The sequence below is a fragment of the Cardiocondyla obscurior genome, linkage group LG09 (genome assembly GCF_019399895.1).
Source record: "Cardiocondyla obscurior isolate alpha-2009 linkage group LG09, Cobs3.1, whole genome shotgun sequence".
NCBI lineage: Eukaryota > Metazoa > Arthropoda > Insecta > Hymenoptera > Formicidae > Cardiocondyla > Cardiocondyla obscurior.
The window spans coordinates 1429953-1455602 of NC_091872.1; the positions used below are offsets into that span (position 1 = coordinate 1429953).

Consider the following 25650-nt stretch of genomic DNA (forward strand, 5'->3'; position numbering starts at 1 on the left):
CGCAGGTGCCTCGAGCATTACAATCAACCCTGGCAAGAAACGCACATCGACGGACCTGCTCCGTTAATCCGAAAGTGCGGCGAGTGTCAACGTCGTCTACCGCTTCGTCGGAAGTAAAGTGCTGCGGCAAGGGTTTGTTGAATCGCGCGATAAACGCCCTCCCCTTCGAACTGCACATCCCCGGTTATCAATTTTGCGGGCCGGGAACTCGACTGAAGGAACGCATAGCGAGAGGCGATCGAGGCGTTAATCCGTTGGACGAAGCGTGTCGCGAGCACGACTTGGCGTACGCGCGAAGCAACGATCTCACAGATAGACACGCAGCGGACAGAGAACTCGCCAAGAGAGCGGGAAAACGCGTTATAGCGAAAGATTCAGGCTTACGCGAGAGAGCCGCCGCAGCAGCCGTGTGGGCTGCGATGAAAGCTAAAACGAAAATTGGCATGGGTATGTCGACTAGAAAGAACAGGTTGAGGACTGTGAGAAACAGAACGATTACGAAGAGGAGAAGAAGAAGTACGATTCGCAAAAAACGCATGCTTCCAACAGCAAAGCGCGGTGGCATGCTGCCGATCATTCCGATTCTCGGCGCAGTCGGATCGCTTGTCGGTGGAGCCGCGAGTATAGCGAGAGCCGTAAACGAGAAAAAGCTGCGCGCGGGCAGCCGGTGGATCCGGCGTACATCTGGCCCCGTACAACGGTGGACGGGGTTCTCTCTGCCGTACAGGTACGGCAGAGGTACGACTGTTGCGAGAGAGAAAAAAAAAAAAACGTCGAGAAGACGTTAAAAATGCCCACGGGTGCGACTACGAACGTGCAATTGAATCATCTGGCCAGACGTATGCGCGTTCCTTATTTCAGAGGGTCTTTATGCGCGACACCCTACCTACGAGTGGCGCGCGTACAAACGAGAGCGGTATCGTGAACCTGGACAACGTGACGGGTCCGGGGACTCACTGGGTAGCGTACGCCAAAAGAGGAGATCGCGTCGCGTACTTTGACGGCTTCGGTAATCTCCGACCGCCTGTGGAATTGGTGCGATATCTCGGAGTCGGCGTCTCATCGATAGAGTACAATCGACGATCTTATCAAACGTACGATCAGAGTATCTGTGGACAGCTGTGTCTATGTTTTTTAAGTACAATCGACGCGATTACGTTTAAAAACTGACGTCGCGACGCACTTTGCCTCAGTATCACTTCAAACATGTCGATCACGCTCACGTTAACCGGTAGGAGCAGCGTTCTCCATTCGAGCTACTCACCGGCGTTGGATTTCAGCGACGGTGATTACGAGCTCGGTCTCACGGACTTTGCGACTTACAACACCATACCGAACGTCGATTCTACAAACAATAAATTTTACTACGGCACGGACGGTAAGAAATTACGATTCCCGAGGGATCGTATGAGATACAGGCAATAGACAAATTTTTGAAACATGCGATGCCGCGACAACGCGACACCGTCGATGGTAATCGTAATGAGAAGAGCGAGAAGAATGAGAAGAATGATGATTTCTCGATAACGATTCGCGCCAACTTCAACACTATGAAAAGCGAGATCAAATCAGCGTACACGGTGAACTTTTCAAAACCAAACTCGTTGGGACCGCTCGGATTCTCACCACACCGCGTACTGCAACCGCGAAAATGGCACGAGTCCGACTTACCGATCAATATAATCAACCTGAATATTATCCGCATCGAATGTAACGTAACCGCGGGAGCGTACTGCAACGGCGAACGCGTGCACACGATTCACGAGTTTTCACCGAAAGTGCCACCAGGATATAAGATCACGGAAACGCCCACGCAAGTCATTTACCTGCCGATCATCGTGCGATACGTTACGGATCTCACGATACGCGTCACCAACCAGAACGGTCGACCGCTCGACTTTCGCGGAGAGGAGATCACCGTCAGATTGCACGTGCGACAACAACAACGACGACCACAACGATAACGTGGTATGTTAATACCGAACAAAACGAGTCGCGTTACAACGATCAGTTTCGGTGCTGGTACGATCCAACAGCTTGAACCGCAACAACAACATTTCGCTGTAAATAGCGTCGGAAGGATAGGAAGAAGAAGAAGACTAACCGAAACGAACGTTGAATTTCTGAGATCGCTCGGATTCGCTGTGCGAAATAACTTTATCTGAACGATGTCCGACATTTTGAATATCCGAGACGAACCGGTCTTCGACGATCGAATCGTCAAGATCGAGACTCACGCTTACAATCCGTTCGCCAATACGACGTTCGAACACAGCGATGAGATAAGAATACCGATACAGCAGCAAGATCTGTACACGCTACCGCACGAGAGTTTTCTCTACGTCGAGGGAAAATTAACGAAGGGCAAGGTGGTTGCGGGAGCTGACGTGATCCTCGGAGACAACTGCATCGCCTTCATGTTCGACGAGATACGATACGAGCTCGACGGTGTGGAGATCGATCGTAACCGAAATGTCGGCATAACCAGCACGCTGAAAAATTACGCGACTGTTTCGTCCAACAGGAGCGTGATTCTGCGGAACGCGGGATGGCTCAGTCCCACGATCAATGCGAACGGTTACTTCAATTTCTGCGTACCGCTCAACATGCTGCTGGGATTTTGCGAGGACTATAGACGCGTCGTGATCAACGCTCGTCACGAATTGATTCTCATACGAGCGCGCAACGACAACAATTGTCTGGTGGGCAGTTCCGCGGTCGAGCCTAAGGTTGACTTGCTGAAAATACAATGGCGTATGCCTCACGTACTTTTAAACGAGGTAAAGAAATTGGCGATGTTGCGCACCTTGGAGAGCGGTCGATTCGTCAGTATGGGATTTCGCTCATGGGATCTGTATGAGTTTCCGCTACTGCAACTCACGACCAAGCACTCGTGGGCCATCAAGACCGCCACGCAACTCGAGAAACCTCGATACGTCATCTTCGCTCTGCAGACGGGTCGAAAGAACATCATGTCTGAGGACAACAGTCGTTTCGACGACTGCAAACTGACCAACGTGAAGCTCTATCTCAATTCAGAGTGCTACCCGTACGACGATATGAACCTCGACTTTAGCAAACGTAGATACGCGATTCTCTACGACGCGTACGCGCGTTTCTGCAAAGAATATTACGGCTACGAGTATCTCGAACCGAATCTCACCGTCACGTCGTTTCTGCTCAACGGTCCGTTCGTCATCATCGACTGCTCGCGTCAAAACGAGTCGGTTAAAACCGCTACCGTGGACGTGAGATTAGAGTTTGAATGCAAGGACAATGTAGCGCCAAATACCACGGCTTACTGTCTCATCATACACGATCGTTTGGTTCAATACAATCCGTTGACCAACGTTGTACGTAAGATCACGTAGAAATGATCTTCGACGTGTGTATGTAAAGCGGTGAATCGACGAACGTTGCGTATTCACTTCCATTCCGTCGTATGCGTAACGTCGATAGAGAGAGAGAGAGAGATTGTCATCGTCGTCATGAAACCATCAAAGTATCAACCGTCTTGTTGGTGCGAGAACGCGAGTCGCATGAAGGAAGATAAAGCTACGCAAACGGATCCTAGATCGACGGATCACTTATTGAACAGAGGAATGACGTATCGAGTGACACCCTCGGGAAACACAGTGGTTGATGCATTCACGCAAACGGATAAGAAGTCGCGAACCGAACGACTTCAGGAACGCGTGACGGATTTTGTCTCGAAGCATTTAAAAAAGTAATGCGATTTGGAAAGGAGGGGGAAATTAACAAGACCAATGAATTTGCTCGCGCGTGTTCAGTATTGTAACTTCCTTCGATTGAGTCGCATCGTCAAACGTCATCATCATCATCATGTCCACGCCAACGTTCGTCGATCTGCAAGGTTATCCCATTGGACGACGTTTCGTCGTGAAGGAAGCGGCGGTGCTGCGAGGTGGTGCCGTTCTCGCGCATTACGTCTTTACGACTCCTATGTCGTGGGGTGCAGTATCGCGAGATGACAGACGTCTCGTTACCTGGCTGGTACGAAATCATCACGGTATAGCGTGGGAAGATGGGGACGTTCCATACAGTCGGGCTAAACGCCTGATCATCAGAGCCCTACAGAATGAGGAGGACTGCTACGATCACGCCATCGTATACGTTAAAGGACTCGAAAAACGCGATTGGCTGCGAGATATGCTCGAAGAGGATTACTACGGCGACGACTATGACGATATCAAATTCTACACAGACAATCTGATCGTCAGGAACATCGAAGATGATTTTGAAAACGTTGAATCGCTCAACGATTTGGACGATTCGAATACTTTCCGCTGTAGAAGACATTGCAAAAATTGCGCCGTACAAAATGTATTTAAATTGTACAATTGGTGGCGTAACCATCAAAATGATGACGTATAATTTTGAATAAAACTTTTTTTGTATCACATACCTATACATGTACGTCTTTCGATTATTTTACCCTCTCCCAATCACCCTCCCAATCACCCTTTCTTAATTACCCTCTCCAAAAATTTTCTAACTGCGTTTTATATTTCCCCACTCTATGCAAATTTTAATTAATGAAAAGAGGATTTTCGCAACCGTCCTCGACTCGAGGTACCCTCAGATCGTGCGATCAGTACATTCTTCGCTTTGGCCGCAGCAACGACTACACGACTTTTCTACGACTGCGAATACGACGATGTATTACAACGAGAGAAACTGTTACGAAGTGCGTCGAAATGATTGCGGTGCTGAAGCCTCATCTAGCGAGAACAAATTTAACGAGTAAGTTTTTCATTCTTATAAAATTAATTACTTCCAATTAATATATTAATATTCATAATTGCGTTTATTTAATTTCCAGCATCTTGCCAAAACGATACGTGACGCGCTTACTCTGCCGGCGATACCCGCTGACCCAAACGGGATACAAATATCTAGAGATCGGCGTGAACGTTGGTACGCGTTGTTTTTGCGGAGATCATCATAGGTGATAATCGAGGAGATGAATTAACCATGTCGCTCGACACCTGGAAGGAACTGTGCGAGCATCGATGGACAATTCTGAATATGCTTCGCGATCGACCGAAGCAACCGTACGACGTTGCGAACATAGGTTCGCTCACAGTACGAATTTGCCGCATGAACGAAATGAAACTTGTACGACTCGAATCGGTCGACACACGTATGGCCATGACCGAAGCTACGTTCACGCGAATGCTGGATTTCGATGATTGCGTCTCTTTAACGTTCAACGTACTTAACAAAGTCCTACCGAAGATCGACGACAAATACGAGCGATTTTGCAAAATCGCTTCCGCATCGAGAAATCGCACCGAGGCGGTGAGCGCTATACGCAGCAGCGATTCCTTCGACGAACAACAAATTGTAGATTGCGAACTACTTGCGCTTGTAATAAATGTATAAAAAATGTGTAATATATTGTAACGCATATTCATATAATAAATATATACTTTTGTAATCGACACGTATCATTTTTTTAATCGCTTCTATTCCATCCTTCATTTTATTATAATTGTGAGGCGTGAGTCCCGCCTCGTTCGTATGCAACATACGTATCTAGGAGAGAGAAATAAGATAATAAGGAGGAGCGATTAGCCGGGGTGTACGTGCAGCGTCACCCGCATTCGAATCGTATGAGCGTGTAAAAGAATTGTTGATAAACAATAGGCGGCGCGAACGGGTGCGAGCGAGTCGTTGTCGATGGTGACGAACGCGTGAACGAGAGCGAGCGAGAGGGAACGATAGGCGACGCGAACGGATGCGAGCGAGAGGGAACGATGGGCGCGCGATCCTTTACGATCCGCCGCCGCCCCGCCGCTCGCCGCCGACGCCATGACTGAGACTCGCGTGATCACCCCCAACACCCCCCCTTACCCCCTGTGAAAAATAAAACCTCCTCCCTTTCCCCTTTTAAAAAAAATTCCAACCCTTTGAAATTCGCCATGCCGCAGGAAAATACCGCGGCGAGATAACGCACTTATCTATTTTAAAAAATATCAAATTACGTAATTAAAATATCAAATTTTATAACTTTTATGTTATTGTTATATTTATAAACAATCTGTTCCGAGAATCGCAGACAAAGGGGCGATTCCTGGAAAAACACCCCTCCCCGCGTGACGTCATTACCCCTCGCCATAGGTCACACGGACACACTAACACGAATTGGTCCAGAACCGGCCTATTACATCTACTATTACGTAATTATCACATAATCTAACACGAGCTTTATGTTTGTTTCATTGAAATTTTGTATTTAGATAAAACTGTATTTAAGAAGGTATTGTCCAGAGTGCTGTTTTGAACGTTACGTTCAAGATAAAATAAATTTTAAATTGTTCGAGTTTTATTCTCAAATAATATACGCACATTTATTGTTTTTTTTAATATAAATAAACATACATAAAAAAATTATTAAAGCCCCTTAAAAAGTAAGGCCTGGGGCTATAGCCCTCTTTGACCCTTTCCTTAGTCTGGGCTTGGCTGATTCTGACGCATGCGTACAGAAAAATTGTGATAAAAAGGTCTGTATATGCTTCGTATCTTTTTTTTTTTTGTAGCTTTTTATATATTATTCTTCGTAATTTTTGTGTCTGTGACAAATCAAATCACGGCAATGGATCGCTGGAAATACTCAGCGATGAGCTCGACGCGTTGTGAAATGAATAGTAACAACGTACACTAAATTTAACAAAAAACCAAAAACTATATTTAATAGAAAACAAAGAATTAATGTACAAAAGATAATCGTGAATGCGGGATTGTAGACCTTGTCGAATCGGAAATTTTCCTATATAGGCTAAACCGACGGAAATCTTGGGAGATAAGAATTTTTTATCCGATCGGCAAATATCTTGTTGCGAGACGACGGAGATCTTCTTCCCGAGCCTTGGTTTACAACGCGATCGCAATTCCCGCAATTCAGAAATTCAAACAAATATAATTAGAGTAATACAGAATTTAATTTGGCCGTAGTAGCAACGAGATACGCTCGCTCTGTACAAAGAAGTCTGACGTCGATCTGTTTGGCAGATGAATTCGGACGAGACTGACTCGATTTCGATGAAAAGCAAGCGGCAAACGGCGAAAAACAGTGTATCGGCGTAGATAATACCGAGGAACTCGAAGATAACTAGATTAAACCAGTTATAACACTAGGTAAAGACCGTAAACATCGAACGGTCTCGTTAGACCGAAAAGCGATACTTCAAACCCTCTACGAAATAATACAATACAATAATAAAACAACACGAGTGCTATTAGCGCGACTTATTCCTCGATCGAACAAATTGCCTGTTTCTTAAATTACGTAATTATCACATAATCTAAAACGGGCTTTATGTCTGTTTTATTGAAATTTTGTATTTAGATAAAACTGTATTTAAGGAGGTATTGTCCAGAGTGCTGTTTTGAACGTAACGTTCAAGATAAAATAAATTTTACATTGTTCGAGTTTTTTTCTTAAATAATATACGCACATTTATTGTTTTTTTTAATATAAATAAACATACATAAAAAAATTATTAAAGCCCCCTAAAAAGTAAGGCCTGGGACTATAGCCCCCTTTGACCCTCCCCTTAATCCGGGCCTGGCTGATCCTAATGCATGCGCACAAAAAAAATTGTGATAAAAAGGTCTGTATATGCTTAGTCTCTTTTTTTTGTAGCTTTTTTTATATTATCTTTCGTAACTTTTGTTTAATAGGGTAATAATTAACGGTAAATTAGTTTCGCAGCGTAAAGTTTTTAAAGGAAAATTTTGATCGGTTACTTTGTCTTTTTCTTTAAAACTCAATTTTCTTGTCCTTTCAATAAACATTACGGCGCAAATGAATGCTCTATGACCGGCCGACGCAAGTTTATTACTTTTTATTTCTTATTAAATATCACTGTTTTTCTAAGATAAACTATTTTAAAGAGCAATCAGATTTATTTATACAATGAATTTAATATACATTAATTTGTCTAATGTTAGTACACTTGATGCTTTGTATTATTTTCTTTGTAAAGAAAGTTATTTTTTACTTTTACAAAGAAAGTAAAAAAAACGTTAATTATATATGTCCTTTTTGTAAAAAATTTGACATAAGAAACTAGCGCTAATTCGATCGGTTTAGTCGTTATTAAGATTTGATAATCTCATTAACTCGGTGCCTTGCATAAAGAAATACAGACGATCTTATTGCATGTACTATGTGGCGTAAGACACTATTGTGTCTCTTCAAATTCTAACTTTTAACAAAGTGGTACAAAGAACATTTTTAAACATGGAATATGTACAGCAAATATGCAATAATCATTAACCAATTCTTACGAGTTATTAATTTATTTTATGTATTCAAGTGACGCTTTCTTTACTAAAAGCGTCTTCAGAATTTGTTATATGATTAGTACATTGTAACAATAAGAAATAATTTTTTTTTATATACGTTATTTCTCATTGTTGTGGATGACAAGTACAAATGGAAGAACGGTTACTTTACGACTATCATATGATCCTTGAAACATTCCTTAATATTTAACACAGAGTTTGTTTGCAGTTTTCAAATTAAACTTGTTACGTGTAGACTAAAAAAAGTTATATAATTACTGCAAATAAAAAATTTTAATACAATTTTTAAAAAAAGTTTTGCTAACCAGGCTTATATTGATTTCATTATTTTGATAATATAATAAATATTTTTTAATATAAAAATTTAAAAATAAGCAAATAGTAATATGCGAAAAGGATGCCAACTTTTCTATGCTACCGACTTTCAATCCTTAATGTATCCTTGCTTTACATTTTGTCGCATTCTTGGAATATTTCCATACAAAATCAACAAGTCAACATTCGAGGCTTCAGATTCATGTTATATTCTGTCTGCAATTGTTATCTCTATATTCTGTATCTATGGAATAATTATTCTCCATGAACTTAATATGTCAGGAACAGTTATGTACATTAGTATACCGAGATCTCTTGAGCGTCACAGTTATTATGTACTCGGAATCTTCATAGCAATTACAACGTATGTTTTGAGAAATCCACGATTACTTTTGCTACAGACTATAATGAATGTTTCTTTGAAATTACCTTCGGAATCATACAAAAAATTATCTATATTAATTCATATTAAGGATATTTTAGGTTTTTTTTTTATTATTATTTTAACATTAGTATGTATGATGAAAAGACCTTTGAATTCAATCCTGGTAACAATATTTGGAATGTACCTCTCTTTGTTATTGTTGCAAATGGACATGCTATATGTGAATTGTGTTTGTGTATTAAATCTTTGTTTCAAGAGAATTAATCATAATTTGACAAAGGTACAAGAATTCGTGTTGACCGATGAATCGCATCTACTGAGGCAGGTTTACTACAAGCAAAGAAATTCATTTTTGATAATAAAACTTAAAGCTTTGAAAAAGCAACATCTGATGGTCAGCGATACAGTGCAAATACTGAACATGACTTTTAGTTTACAACTCATTGCTACCATAATTACGAGTTTTTCTGAGATAACTTTTAACTTGTATTTTTATATAGTTTTATCCATGGCTAAAGAAGAAGAAGAATTTTGGTATTGGTTTTTTCTCATATCCGTGATATATTATACTATAAAAATATTATTAATAGTATGGGTCTGTGATAGTGGTACTAATCAAGCTACAAAGATTGGTATAACTGTTCACAATCTGCTTAACAATACCAGCAATAAGCAAATTAAAAACGAGGTAATAATAAAAAAAAAAAATTTTTATTTAATAATGTGATTCATATATAAAATTATATTATTAATTAAATTTTCTAATAGTACATTTACGGTTTATGTATTAATTTTTTTTATGCTACAGTTACAATTATTTTCTATGCAAATACTACACCGAGACAATGTATTCTCCGCAAAAGGTCTTACTGTGGATGCAACGCTTCTCACAGGGGTGAGTGATCGATTATTTATTTCAAACAGCTAATCGCACATCATCAATAATAAAGATTAAGCAATCCAAAAATTATAAAAACTCTAAAATTTTTTGTGCATGTAAAGTAGTTCATCTATAATACAAAATAATTTTTTGTTTGTGCTAAATTTCACTTTAAGGGGGTAAAACCACCCTCTATAAGTGTTGAGCTATGTTGTTAATTGGTATAATAATAAAAGAAAGCGTTGTGATTTTATTAAAGGTTTAATGCGAACTAAACTCTTAATTTAATACAATGGTATATTTAAGAATAAAAGGAGGAGGAAGATTAGATAAAAATATATGTTAATGCCACCTATATGCAGATGGTGTTTAGTTTATAGACTGTTTTATCGACAGTTTCAACAAAAAGGGTTTTTTGCTTTTTTTGATATATCTCAGAAACAATTTAAAATATGAAAAAATGTTTTATATAAAAATTTTATGGTTAAAACACCTTTATTTAACTGCAGTAACAATATTAAAATTTTTTTTTTTAATAAAACTGTTTATAAAATTTGTTAAAAAAATTCTTTTTTATTTTGTTATTCCAGTTAAATAAAAGTGTTTTTACTATAAAACTTTTTGTTAGAAACTAGACTAATAGTTGGTAAAGATCCGCGAATCGTTCCGCGACCGTTCCGGCAATCAACGTCTGGCTGTCGATGACCGCGAATTTGTCCGGTAGAACGACGGGGCAAGTAGTGCCTTGCATCTTTTTTTAACAAAACCATGCGCGCCTACTTTTTTCGATAAAAAAAAGCAAGCACCGGAGGCCGACACACTGTTCTTGGCCGTCTGCTCCGAGCGACAGCATCTCCAGAAGACGAGACTCTTCGCTTACGGAGAAACTCTCATCTGAACCCAGGAAGCAGCAGTCAGGATCCGGTGTACTGGGTCTCAGCCAAGAGTTCTTGGCCGTTTCCGATTCCTCTCTTATACCTTGGATTATGGATCTCCGACGGTACACGGCGCCAAGCGTGCTAAATCTCCGCCTAGCGTTCTTAGGCAACCGACCAAAGGCATCGAACCAGGGCTACCAGAGATACCTGACCAAGGGCTCGCGTCTTGGGTCCTCCCCACCGCCCTCGAAACCTCAGGATCAGGTTTACCCGGTCTCCGCCTAGGGTTCTCGGCGTCTCGGGGACAACCATCCTACTCAAATTTTGCGCTGGACCCGAATCAATGTAACGCGTTACCGCCGGTCCTAACACGAACGTATCGTAACGCGTACGTGCCGCGTTTATACTCTCCCGTCGCGCTCAACACCTCTCGCGCCCGCTAACGCGATTTGTAAATATTATATCCGCGTTTCATAAAAATACGGCATTTCCAGCTTCGCCGAAAATCACTGTAAATACTACGAAATAAAACTTATTGTTAGTTTATAAAAAGAATAGCGTATTTTAAATCGTGTCTTTTTGTGTGCGCTTTTTTTTTGCCTCTCACCGGATCCGCGATACACTACAGGCGAAACCGGCCGCCCGCTGGGCCGAAACGGGGAAACAGGGGTTGTTATAAGTTAACAATGGGCCCGCTCAGGGCAGCACTTTGTGGCCAATTGTAGGGCGCTGTAGGCTACACCACTTCCCCTCTCACGCAACTGACGCGCATGTAGGCAGGAAAGCCTCCTAGATTCTCCTCTTGCACCTGAGATATTCGAAGAGTCAGTTAGCTGTTAGCAGTCAGAAGTAAAAGTACATGTGAGACACACGTTTAGCAGCGTCCGTAATAGTAGCATCTGTCTTACCGAGCATATCCACGGTTCCCTCTCCGTAAATTAGTTAATTAATTATTATTTGGTTGGTTAATAAAAAGAGCTATACGGAAGAAACAGTGTTAATTTATTAAAACACGATAATAACTGAGGCACTGAAGTGCAAAATAAGTTTTGTAACGGGGAGGTTGAGTAACGTTCCCTACAGTGGTGACCCTAACGTGATTGCCATCCTGGTCGTCTTTGATGTCCTTCTGATATCAAGAAGCTTCAAACGGCAAGCGACTTCTGGCCCTGTCAACATTTTCGTCTAGTCGTTGCTAGCACCCTGCCCAGTCTTATTTCAAAATTTTTGACGCGGACCCGACGCTGAACGTTTGCAGCTACAAGACGAGCTAATTCAGTTTAAATCTCCTGGAGATACCTCGTTCTCCAATCCTCGTTGTTCTTCAACTAGAGCACGGTTATTGGGATTTGCCGGGCCATTCATATAAAATATTACGATTGTCTTAAGTATTCGCTGTGCTACCACACAAAGCACAGCGTCCTGTTTTTGCCGTCGTGGACACCATCGGGGCACGGCATCCTGCTGAAAGATATCTTCAGTGCACCAGTCGTTTCAGCATAGCAGCCGTAGCAGCCGTTCCAGCTGTTCCTGTCTGCAGTACTCAACTCAAGGTGGGTGCCGGAGTAGTAAAGTGCGCGGATGGGCTGGTCGTTGAACTGGCTGACAGGCCGAATCGATGACATCTCGTCGTGGGAAGGTGCCAAGCTCAAATTAAGGTTGTATGACTCCTTACATGAAATATATGTAAAATTTTTCAAACTTTGTCAGGAGATAAATATTATATTAATCAAACATTGTGCCAAGTTCCATTAAGTTTGCGAGGCCTGTTTCAAAGTTATAACAATTTCAATTTAACATGGGCTCTTATGGACAATCGTATTTTTTCAACTTTATTTGAGAAATTAATATATAAGAAAATATGGTAATCTTTTGAAACTTTGCAGAAATGTTGACAAATATCTTACAAACAAATTTAAAAAAAATTATGATTTAGAGAATATTTTCTAAAATATCGAAAAAAAAGCAAACAAACAACAGCAAACAGACAATTCACTGAACTCGTAAGTGCGAAAATGCGGCAACAGCGCACTGTCATCATATGATACTGTATTATTTTGCATCCGTTGTGACAAATGTATGTAGTTCAAGATGAAGGAATTGACAAGAAGTATACTCTTTGATGAGTGACAAATAACTGTTTATTCTTGTTCTTCGCTATCTCTCGTTCGCCAACTTATCAGTGCTCAGGAGGGGGGAAGCTAAATAACAATCTAACTATGCTACGCGAATATAACTAAACGGCGCGCGGGCTATTTGAATGAGCCTAATAACACAGATACCTCTCTCCACTTCTTTCCGTAAAGAATAATAAATACTAATAAAAATAATAAATACTACTTCCGTAATTTTTTTTTTTTTACACAATTTTCCATGTGGATATAATTAATATCAGAATGTCAAAAATATAACTATTGATTATTAATTCACATATAAATATTTTATTTATTTTTGGTTATTTTACATTATGTTTCCCCGTGTTCGCCTGTGCTAACCGTTGATTGTACACTTTTTCAGTAACAACTTTTTCTTTCCACATAAAACGTTTTACTTTCGGCATTTTCTTTTTATGCAACGTCTGTTTATTATACGTACTCGAAGCAATCACATTACTAGGTTATTTCACGTTCACGCAGCTGTCAAGTCAAGCGAAATTAATGCTACCAACTTACAAAAAATGCGACGTTGCCGCGATCAAAATATCGTTTTATAACAGCTATTATATTTTACTTATGAATAAATGATGTAATTTTAAACACGTAAAATGATTATATTAATATTTTCAAACAGTAATTATAATGTTTTGTTATTTTTAAAAGATGTTTACACTTTTAGATTTTCGTTTTTGTAAGTTGCAAATTAGGTACAGTCCGACTAGAAACCACTAAAAGTAAAAGTTTATATACGATAAAATATGCATAAAAAGGTTTCTACATCTCTTAAAAACACAAGTAATTATTATATTGTTGAAACGACCGTAATTCTCGGGGCCTCGAATATCGGGCCAGCGGTAGGTGTTCTAATGTGCTTGCCGGGAAAACAGGATTCGAGATAGAATTGTAAGGTCCGTAAATGTACCGAGACTGAGTGAACTATTAATTGAGTATTTATTCAATTAAGCGATAACAATTTAGACAAACGCGTAACTGAGACGTCGCCGAATAGACAATCACAATAACAGAAGTTAATAGTGCAGCGGTATTGCGGTGATCGTAACGTTTCTGCGTCGGATCGATACGGCGGTTATCAATACGTGGATCTTCGGTAGGTGGGCCGTTACAATACTTTCGGCAGCCGTCTAGATAACGCCCTAATCGATTGCGTAGCCACTAGCCAGTCGTGCGAATCTTACCCACGGTCGCGAGCCTAGGCGTGGCTTCGCTCGCGTACGAGACGAGGGACGCGGTAGACGCGAGATATCGTAGATCGCGGCGCAAACGCGGTTCGGAACAGATTAGGATGGAGCACCTGTTCGGTGTTGCAGTAGCCGAGAGTACTCAGCCAAAACGGAGATCTCTCCACCCCGGTTTTGTGCAACGGTGCGAAAGGAAAGTCGCCTCGGTAATATGATTGTAGACACGGGATCGAGATCATTCGAAGGAGGCGAAGTGCGCTTCACCTCACGAGCCGGTCGTACGGATCGATAATTACTGTCGACTTAGGAGACTTCTATTGAGCAAGCGTCAGGAGTGCCTGACCGAGGCGGAGTGCGCTCTACCCCGTTTGTGTGCTTGCACTAGGAGTCGGTCGGTCCGGATGTTCGCTGCGAGGCGAACGGATCGAGAACGGTGTTCGGTCTTAACAAATTCGCCTTTTTATATGAAAAAGGCGACGGCCGGGGGTATCTCGGCACGTGGCGTTTGACGCGGTATTCCGCGGTACCGAACGCGGCGTGTTCGCTCGGCCGAGCTCGAGGCCGCTCGTGTAAGTCCGTTCCGCGGGACTTTGCGCGTACACGTTACATGTAATAATTGTCGCGCCGATGATCGGTTTCTTCGGGAGCGCGCGGCGCTCCCCATCCTGGCCGAGAAGGTGGTCGTCTCGGCCTCCGGCGGTTCTTATCTGGGAACGATGCTTCTTTTCGGGGGCATTGTTACTGTTAAAAGATTTGAATTTGGTGATTAGTTATGTCACCGCCGCGGAGGCAGCACCTCGTGGCCGATCGTCGGCGACGGATCGATATCGATCTGTCGTTCGATAATCTGCCTCCGATTCTCGAAGGCGTTGCCGGCTCAAGACTTCTCATTGTTCGTTCAGCTGTGCTTAGCATCGCTTCGTGTGCAACAACGTGCAGTGTGCAACTCTCTTGGAAAATCACTTATCGTGCGACTCATCAAAAAACTCAAGCTTTGTCTTCAGTGCAACTCAACCAGACCATTCTCGCCGTGTGCAACACACAAAGGAACGTCTGGAAGACATCATCCTGCAGCACGAAGCGTGTTGAACCTCGTGCTCAGTAACTCGTCTGATCTCGCAGCGTGATCTCACGATTAATAGAATTGTGACTCTGTTAAACTCAGTGCGGGAACACAAAGACAATCATAAGACTCTTGACTCAAGAAAGAACTCAGTTAAACTCATTCTAGACTCAGTGCGGATTACTCAAGGCGAACACGTGCTCACCGCGTGCTTCCGCGTGGCTCGCATACGAAGGACTTACACTCGCCTGTTGGCATAAATTTAAACCGGCTACCACCGCGTTACATCCCCGCGGCGTTTTCGTAAATTCAAATTTTGTAAAATTCAAAATTTATACAGTTACGTTGTTAAAATATCAATATAAATATAACATTTTCATAAAGAATATTTTTTTAAATATGCTAATTGGCTTTATATTACATTTCTTAAACTTTTGACAGAGATCTTACGGGTCATACAACCTTAATGGGCTTGGAAGTGCTCCAAAAGCAGCACAGGGCGGTGATTTAAGTCCCGGAATCACTGAAGACTGCAGCCGTCCTCTTGAAGCGACTTGAAAAGCAGAATCCGGGGCTCGTCACGGCGGGCTGGCGGATATATACTGAGAACGTAGGGGCCACCGATAAAGGTTGGAACCTCGTTCTCGGAATATCGGAGTTTAGTGTATTGAAATTAAAAGCACTGGACTTCAAATCGTTCATTGGAAGCGACTGGATCAACTTTAAGGTGAATCCTTGAACGAGCCCATGAAGAGGATAAGGGGGGCAAGGAGGCAAACCCAACAGCTCTGTTCTAAAATTCAGGGGCAGAGTGGGGGTTGACTTCACTCACAAGGAAGGTTAGGCAACCCAAAAATTAAAAAAAATATGAAACTTTGTGTGCATGTAAAGTAGTTCATCCGTAAGACAAAACTATTTTTTGTTTGTGCTAAATTTCACTTTAAAGGGGTGAAACCACCCCTTACAAATAGAAGAGTTATTTGCTTTATTCGATATAACTCGAAAATTATTTAAGATATCAAAAAAAGTTTTATACAAAAGTTTTACAGTAAAAACAACTATATTTTACTGCAGTAACAGATTTAGATAAAAAAAAATTTTTAACAAAATTGTTTATAAAATTACAAAAAAAAATTTTTTTTTTAATTTTATTATTGCAGTTAAACGGAGGTGTTTCTACCATAAAATTTTTGTATAAAACTTTTTTTGATATCTTCAATAGTTTCCGAGTTGTATGGAGGAAAGTGAAAAATCTTTACATATGAAAATACTTTATTTCCGTAAGAATTATTTTTAAGCTGCAGCTAAAAAATTTTTAATTTATTTGTTACCATATATGCGTAAAGCTTCTCATTATAAAAACAAAAATTTAATCAGGGTAATACGCTCAATAATAATAATAAGATTTCCATAAAAAAAAGTTACAGAATCTTTAAATATTCAACATTGTGAAACTTTGTGTGCAATAATTCATCTTTAATATAAAACTTTTTTGTTCGTGCTTCAATTCGAGTAACTAATTATGAAATTGAAAGTAAATGTGAACTTTGCGCGATCTGTCGAATGACGAGAAATAACAATAAAAATGAAACAGAAATAATAACGCATATACCCGTATATAACCTGAGCTTCACCCACGCGGATGCGTTACCCGAGAAAGTTAATTTAAAAGAAATACAACGCAAAACGCTCATTAAAAATCCGTGTGCGCTAGCTAAGCTAAGCGGAGAATTCGACGAGCTAGATAGCGAAATAAATAAAACAAACAGCGTCACCTGACATGAAATAATCGTCTACACAGCAAACACAAGCACTACGGTAAGCGTGATAGCGATAATCTCAGTTATTTTTATTTTAGGAGTAAGAAGATACAAAAAGTACAAAAAACCTGTCCCATCTCTGCATATGCTAAAACCTACATAATATCAACACCTACATAGAAAATAGGATATTAAGAGAAAATGGGAAAACGGGAAATTCGATTAAAGCGCACGCTATATTGAAAATTCCGCACAACTCGCACGTAAGTATTAAGACATAGTGTAACAATGTAAAATGTAAAAAGAAAATAATTGTATTAATTTTAGAATACAGCCCTTTTTTTTCTTCTAGGGAGGGATGTTGTAACTCGACCTTCTAGCAACTAGAAGTCACTGGACCTTGGGCGTGAGCCAGGTTAACAACTGATGCTTAGCAGATCATCCCACTTTCGAAAATCTACTGAGGATTTAGCGCCTTGCACTTTTAGCAAGGCAAATGACCGAAAACGGTCATTTACCGAAATCACCGAAAATCGCTGACTGTTGCAATTCACCGTAGCAACAGTCGCGTATATAACCCGCAACTATCAACGTCCGCGGGTTAGTCGCAACAACAGAATACGCGTGTCACGCTGCCCGTCGCACGCCCGATTATTATTCTACCGACAAGTGTAACAAAGTGCATTAAAGAAAAACAACAGTTAGTATCCAACAGTACTTATTCTAACATCTACACTCGCAAGAATCTCCTGCGGTCCCGAAGGACGGACCCCTTGCACCGAGCACGGTGCAACAATAAGTTCATTAATAGGTTTTCTACGCTTTCTGAGCATATTCCACACTTTTTTTGGCCTTCGTATAAGTTGTGCTCCATTTTTAATTAGAACTATTCCCAAAACTCACATGTAATAGATTGAATTTTCGCATTTACTCTATTCCTCACGCCCTTATATTGATTGTAAGTAATAGTTCCACTTTTATATTGTAAATAGGCTCTCCTTTTTTCTGTTGCTAGGGTCTTTACTTTTTGTGTGAACCATGGTTTATTCTGTCTTCCTTGTTTAACTTCTTTTTTACCTACTACCTCCTCTGCAGCTGCTATTATGTTAGCATACAGTTTTGTCCATGCGGTTTCTGCATCGTCATTCTCCGATATTTTGTTCTTGCTAATTTTTTGTGACAATCTCTGCTGATAGAGAGTTCTCGTGGATTCGTCTGGCAAGGATTCTATGTTATACTTCGTGATCATTCTTTTGTGACCCTTTTTTTCTCTCTGCACAGTCTCTCGTAACTTAGCTAACACCATACTATGGTTGGTTCTTGTATTTGGAGAGCTTAAGGTTCTCACATCTCTTATATTGGATGGATGAATGTTTTTATTTGTTATTACATAGTCTATAATTGATTCATTATCTCGTGTGTTTTCGTATGTGAACTTATGTTGCGGTTTGTGTGAGTAAAAAGTGTTGTTTATCCGTAACTCATTTTGGGCGCATAATTGTACTAGTTGTTTTATAATTGTTCCCCATTCTTCTTAATTATTTCCTCGTTGTATTTGTACTTAATTCCTCATATACTTTCGTTTCCCACTCTAGCATTGAAGTTGCCCAGTAGTATAATTTTGTTCTGTTGTGGCAGTTTATCCAGCGTTTGTTGTAGTTTGTGATAGAAGTTATCTTTTTCTTGTTGTGTTTTGGTGATGTCCAGAGCATATACGCTGATGATGTGTGTGTTGAAGACTTTTTCCATCAAAATGTAGTTAACAAAAGCCTATTGCTGATGTATTTTATTGCCTTTATATTTTTTACCAGGTTTTGGCTTACTAGAAGCCCTACACCGCTTGATACTCTTTTTTTTTTATCTCTGCTACTGTAGATGATCATGTAGTCTTTAAGTCTGATATTTTCCTTACTTTTCTTTCTTGTTTCTGCTAGAGCATATACAGGGTGTCTCATACCTTATGACGCACCCTGGAGAAATAAGTAGGTACAATTATTAAGAACAGGAAAGTCCCATACCATTTTTTAATTTGAGCGTTTATTTACGAGATATCAACAATCATATTCGACCGAGAGCTAGACGATGCGACGACGTGCGAGCGAGCGGTACGGCGATACGGGAGGCGTGGTAAGCGACGTTACGCGAGCGAGACGAAGCATCGTCGCATCGTCTCGCTCTCGGTCGAATATAATTGTTAATATCTTGTAAATAAAGGGCCAAATTAAAAAATGGTATGGGACTTTCTTGTTCCTAATAATTGGACCTATCTATTTTTCCAGGGTGCGTCATAAGGTATGAGATACCCTGTATATCAATGTTGTGTTGTTTCAGTTCCATCAATATTTCTTGATTTTTATTGTTGAATGATGTGATGTTTCAGCATGCAACACGTAGTATTTTTTTATTCCTGAATCGTTTTGCCTTTTTCTTCGCCTTGTTTTACCATTTGTATCAGTCCTATTCAAAGTTATCTTGATAGTTCTATAAGCATATCCTTCTTTTACAATGAGCAGACTGCTAGCTTCACCCATAAACTTTCCTTCTTTACCCAGGCTTAGGACCAGTAGTGTGAGTCAACTCGGCTTCCACAGGCGAAGTTTAAAGTTATTGTAAGGATCTATTTCTACTATTGGCAAAAATTCACTGCCCTTATCACTAGTTAAGTGTGATTTTTCGCATCTGTAACATTTAATATTAGTTTGCGGTGCTGTCATAAGGTGAGTGTTAGTGTGCCCCGATGTTTTTCTAAAATTACGCTTGTTATTCTTATCGTTACCATACTTATTTTGTAATTTCTTTTCTATTTTAAGTTAGTCGATGGTCGAAGTTGTAGTTGAATAGTCGCCGAAGTTGCAATGGATGCTGAGTTTGTGTAGAGCCGCTACATATTGTTGTTCCGATTTACCCGTCTCTTGCTTTCATTGATGAAAGGCACTATCTTATGGTGGCTTCGAAATTCGCTCAAATATTTTCTAGAATTTGTTATTCTGAACAACGAGTCGCCTTGCTCTTGTTGAGTATCGGTAATAATAGTTTGTCGCGTATATGAGACTATTTTTACTATTCTTTTCGAATTACAGTACTTTTTGAGTTAATTGTTAAAGTACAATGAAGTTCCCATATGTGTGCATATACATGTACACATGAGGGATCAGATTCCCGCCACGTCCATGTCGTTGATCCTGGATAATGCTAAGAGCTGGGAACTTCATTGTACTTTAACAATTAACTCAAAAAGTATTGTAATTCGAAAAGAATAGTAAAAATAGTCTCATATACGTATACGATTAAATTATTATTACCGATACTCGAACCCTTATAGAGCAAAAACGGCTCGTCAGGTCTTGTTGCGGCCATGGAAACTTTTGTTCAGAATAACAAATTCTAGAAGATAGCAAAATTTGAGCGAATTTAACCGAGAGCCATTTTCCATAAGATATGTGCGGGGTCTTTTGTAATTTTCCGCAATTTCTAGTGGCGCAGACTTGTAAAATTCTTTCAATTTTAGCACCAATTCATCGTACGATTGCATGAATGGATCGGCGGGAGTTAGGTGGTCACAAAGGACGTTGAATGCTGTTGGTCCGACGTAGTGTAGCAAATAGGGAACTCATTCGGCATCCCTATTTTAAAGATTCGAAAAGCGCATTGTAAGCGTTGTACCCATCTCGTCCAAGAGGTTGTCGCCGGATCAAATGCTTCGATTGCAAATGATCCTGGTATGTTTGGTTTAATTTTCACACTCGGTGAAGCCTGATCTATGGTATGTACTGGAATTGCAACTACTGTTATTGAAGGTTTATATAAAAATTCGGAATGTGTGTACTTCACTCCGCCATCTTTGTCGTCAATATTGTTATGTATGGAGACAGAAAAAAAAATAAATTCTTTGTTCTGAACTACTAGAGTCGTCTTTATTAAATAGCTAGTATCGAGTGACGGCTAAGTAACGACTGACTCGCGAAGATGGCACAGCACAGAAGAAGAATCATCGCCGTTATCTCATTAAAGGTGACACTTCGAAATTCAAGCTGTGTGCAAAAATAACTAACATATGAATATTATAAGTCGCATAACAGAGATATGTGAAAAAAAGCAAAAACCCTTATAAATATAAGGGGTCATTTCACTTCCTTATAGTGAAATTTAGCACAAACAAAAAATAGTTTTGGGTTACGGCTAAACTACTTTATATGCACACAAGGTTTTAAAATTTTTTTAATTTTTTGGTTGCCTAACCTTTCCTGTAATTTTTATAATTTTTATTTTAGATGGTGGGTAGCATCACTACATATCTATTAATCTTAATACAATTTTTGGTCACATCACATGTGTGTAATGGAAAAAATGTTAATGTTACGGAAATAGTTAATTAAAAAAATATTAAAAACAAAAATTTTTTATATAATTAAAACACAGACACGCATGTAACTTGAGCAATTTTTAATTTTAATAATGCATGGTATGCACAAACATTTATATACAGGTTGTCCCATTTTAAAGGTACTCACTCAAATATCTCAGAAACACTGCAATATATTTAAAAATGTTTTATACAAAAGTTGTATGTTTTTGAAAGGAACATTCAGTGGTGACCTTGACTTTGACCTTGAAGTCATATTTGCAGGTCATTTAAAGATCATCTCTAAAATGTTAAATGGAAATCTCAACCTTTTATTACAGAAGCTAATTCACCATAGAAATTTATGTCACTTTTGTTTAAAATATTTATTTGGAAAATGTCCTCTTATGTCCTTAAAATGTTCTCAAAACTCATCTGGAAGATTTTTTTAAGAACACAAGATAACATTTTTTGGAAAAATGTTTTGAACAAAAGTTTAATGTTTTCTCGAGTAGAATCCGATTTTGTAATAAACAAATATGTCTCATTAAAAAATTTTTTTAGACAGAATATAGAATTTTGATAAACAATTTTTTAATGTAACTGCTTTGTTTGATGTTGAAACCAGATAAGTTGCAATTTCACGTGGCACGATCACGGTTAAAGGGATGAGTAAACAAATAAAATGATAAGAATTGAGTGGACTTACGTGTTTGATAAGTCTGAGTATTTTCCAATGAAGTGTTTAATGAGAGTGTGAATATTTTGTTCAATTCTTCCGTAACCAGCAGGATACAACTTTAATGATTTTTTTTGCTCCATACGAGTATCACTTATCGTTGTGAGAACAAGAGTATTACCGAAGAAGATAATGATCTGGAAGAGATCCGACAGCGTCAGTCGGAACTATCAATAAGCTGATTGCTTGATTCAATCGGTGCTACCACACGGGACATCAGCAATTGACCGCTCATTTTGAATACTAATTCTTGAACAGGTAATCATAAAATTAATAAACTCCAATCTAATATACAAAAAGTTTGTGCGTCACAAATGAGTTCAATCTGAGCGTGCCAACTTTTTGTATGTTAGTTTGTAGTTTATAACAATAACAATGTATCTTAATAAAAAATTTCACATTTAGACTTTACATCGTTATTTCTTAGCTTACATAAGATGAACACCAATGTTTTCTTTACTGTATACTAGCCCTGCTAATAAACTTCATTATCATTGGTACGTGTATATTGATATCAAATTTATCTACAATTTACAGTAATTTTTATCAAACTATTATTTTATGTATGTTATTTTTTATGTGTATGTATTACATTACATATACAGTGTGGTTCATTTAAGTAAGACTATCTAAATATCTCGAGAAATATACATATAATTGAAAGAAACAAAAAATACATGTTCAATATTTTTTCGATATCTATTAAATGGTATCAAAAGTATTTCCTTCACCTTTAAGGAGGAGTAGAGGTAAATTACTTTTAATGCCATTTAATAGATCTCTAAAAAATATTGAACACGTATTTTTTGTTTTTTTAATCCTATCTATATTTTTCGAAATATTTAGATGATTTTACTTAAATAGATCACCTTGTATATTATTTGTCACAATTCTAGGTTACGACTCAACGTGCCGATAACGTGCCGATAAAATTTATATTTTGTTAGATTATGAGTTTTTGTAAATATAATATTTACATATATATACGATATATGCAGAGTGTTTTTACAAACTAAAAATTTCTTTACGATCTCGGAAAAAAAAGTGCCATTATGAATCCAATAACACTGTGTACTTTTTTATTAGCAACAATTTTCACGTTAACAGTTACAATAATACCTGTAGTACGTGCAAATGCTGAAGCCGATGCCCATGCCATTATAGGTCCATGTAACTATGGTATGTTTTTTTTATCCTTTGAACCTATTATTTGAAGCTAATATTATTTAGATACATATCAGATATATTAGTTTTTAATATTAAAAGAAAATTATATTTAAATTACTTAGAAAGATTAGAAAAACACCACATTTTTCTTAAAAAATAATCATAATTCAAGCAGCTGTATAACTTTGTTAGAAATAAACAAAATTTTAATTTAATAAAATCTGGAAAACTACTGATTTGAGATAAAAGTGTCATGTACAAAAATTATACGACTTCTTCGAATGAAATACATATAAGATGGTACCGATTGTTTGATCTAGGGTGAACTTCGCAATGTCAAATAAAGGTCATTTTTTATTTCTTAAATGTAACTTTTTATTTCTGATGAGATATTCTTATAGCTTATCTCAAAAGCTTTCTAAAAGCTTCTAACAGTATAATAAAATTTTTTGTAAAGGACTTCTCGAGTTACGAGGTTTAAAGGTTATATTAACGCCGACATTCAAACCTCATATTTTACAAAATACTTAATGAAAAAATATTTTAATATAGTATTTTAAAAAATTTTTGAAATAAACTGTATAAATATGTAATAAAACAATAAAAATATCTTATTAAAAATTGTTAAAATAAATGCGTGCTTAGGTGGTAAATAAACTAAGTTCGGAAATTATATTAATAATATTTAATATATCTATATACCTAACAACAACATAAGCAACGGTTTAACAACAAAAACGAATTTACAACAAAGTATATTAGACCCAGTATGAATGTCTGCACTCGAACATGATTTTCTTGCAAATGCCCGATCTTTCTTGTGGTCTCATATGGAGACAAAGAGACTTTTCCGATGACTTATGTATCTTGTCATTATGGAATTACTTTACATTTTGGTACGCCTTTGGTTATCCCCTTTAAACCATTGTATATTGAATCACACGAATTTACTTATATTCCAACAATTTTTTTAACTTCTACACTTCTTGCATATTGTACGCTTGTGGATGTTTCTATAAAGTCTATTCCTATTTTTTATTGCATATTTGTATACCATTGTAACATTTTGTATGTCTCCAAGTCATATAACTTTCGTCACTTTTATCTCACAATCAGATCAATATGTTCCGAAATTAACGGGAGACGTTCGACACTTGTTGAACACTCTGTATATTGGGTTTTTACAATCAGATAAAAGTAATTTTGAAGGTAGGTAGGGCTTTCGGAAACAAGTAAAAAATTCCTATACCATTTTGTAAAATTGTTAACCGTTATTGAGAAAGAAATTAAAATATCTAGCGTAAAAACAACAAGGAAGCTGCGGGTGGCTAACGGCGCTATTCGCCTGTCGCGTTTACTCACCAAATATAGGACTTTTGAACTTGTTTTCGAAGATCCTACCTACTTTTAAAATTACCTTAATTTTATACTCTTAATACACGCGAACATACAAAAGCAATAAGAAATGAATGTAAATCATTTCATACAACAAATAAAATATAATTTTTTTTATGTTTAAATACAAATATTTTATATATTATTGTATAGTAAAAATATTCTTTATACATATGTTATTTTACAGGACCATTTATAAAATGCTGATGTACAATAGTATACTTGTCAGATATTATTTGTAAACATAAAATTTATGAAACATTTACAAACTTCAAAAATATTATTTACCAGCATTTTATGTATTACAGTTCATGAAATAAAGTATTTAAAATATATTATATTTTATATTTTACTTAGATTTCTTGCTTTCCTAGTAAAAATACTTCTATTTAACTGTATTTGCAAAAATTTTTTTTAATACTTTTTGGAAAAAGTTGTATTTCAAAGTTGATAAAAAAACTTTTTTTTTTAATTTTGTTAATATCGTTAAGTAAAAGTATTTTACAATAAATAATTTGTATAAAACATTTATCGATATTTTCAATAATTCTCAAAATATGTCGAGAAAATTAAAATAACGTCTTATTTTTAAAAATTGGTTTTACCCCTTAAAACCGTTTATGGACCTATACAGATATTTTTTTTTTTTTTTAATATTCACTATTATATGTATGTAAAGGAAGACCTCCCTTTCTTTTTCTTTTCTCCTCTCCATAACTATCGATATGGTAGTTCCCTTTGAAACTTTGTACCTCATCCCAGAATTGCATTCCTATGCATTCCCGTCTTAGAGAGATAAGATAATCAGTTGTTGAAGGTTCACGGTTTTAACAAAGTGAGAACTGCACGGGTTGGCACCAAAACTTTATTATAAATACTTGTCGGATTTATACACGTGTATCGTAGTCGAGATTCTAGAGACGAATGACGAATGGACGGACGTGTGGCGCTGTACTTACATTAGTTAATTAAGAGCGCTGACAGCTGGCACGCGTAACTAAACCCGCGACTTGCATACGCTTTGAATCTTACGCTAA

General features: G+C 38.1%; 1 protein-coding gene and 1 long non-coding RNA gene across 2 annotated transcripts; both read left to right on the plus strand.

The window, feature by feature from the left end:
* Window positions 1-9163: 9163 nt before the first annotated feature.
* LOC139105630 (uncharacterized) lies at window positions 9164-15768 on the plus strand. Its single transcript, XM_070661818.1, has 5 exons — window positions 9164-9214; window positions 9291-9465; window positions 9535-9722; window positions 9843-9929; window positions 15652-15768. Exons 1-5 carry the CDS (start codon window positions 9164-9166, stop codon window positions 15766-15768), a joined length of 618 nt encoding a protein of 205 aa, XP_070517919.1.
* A 7143-nt stretch (window positions 15769-22911) lies between these two features.
* LOC139105465 (uncharacterized) lies at window positions 22912-24948 on the plus strand. The gene is made up of 2 exons (XR_011546200.1): window positions 22912-23230; window positions 24801-24948. It is a non-coding gene; the product is annotated as an uncharacterized lncRNA (long non-coding RNA).
* Window positions 24949-25650: the final 702 nt, after the last annotated feature.

Bases quoted from the DNA above. Each gene is read 5' to 3' on its own strand.
- LOC139105630 (XM_070661818.1), top strand. From the start codon at position 9,164: ATGTATGATGAAAAGACCTTTGAATTCAATCCTGGTAACAATATTTGG. The intron at 9,215-9,290 runs GTACCTCTCTTT...CTTTGTTTCAAG, and splicing joins CTGGTAACAATATTTGGAAT to AGAATTAATCATAATTTGAC. The intron at 9,723-9,842 runs GTAATAATAAAA...TTTATGCTACAG, and splicing joins ATAAGCAAATTAAAAACGAG to TTACAATTATTTTCTATGCA.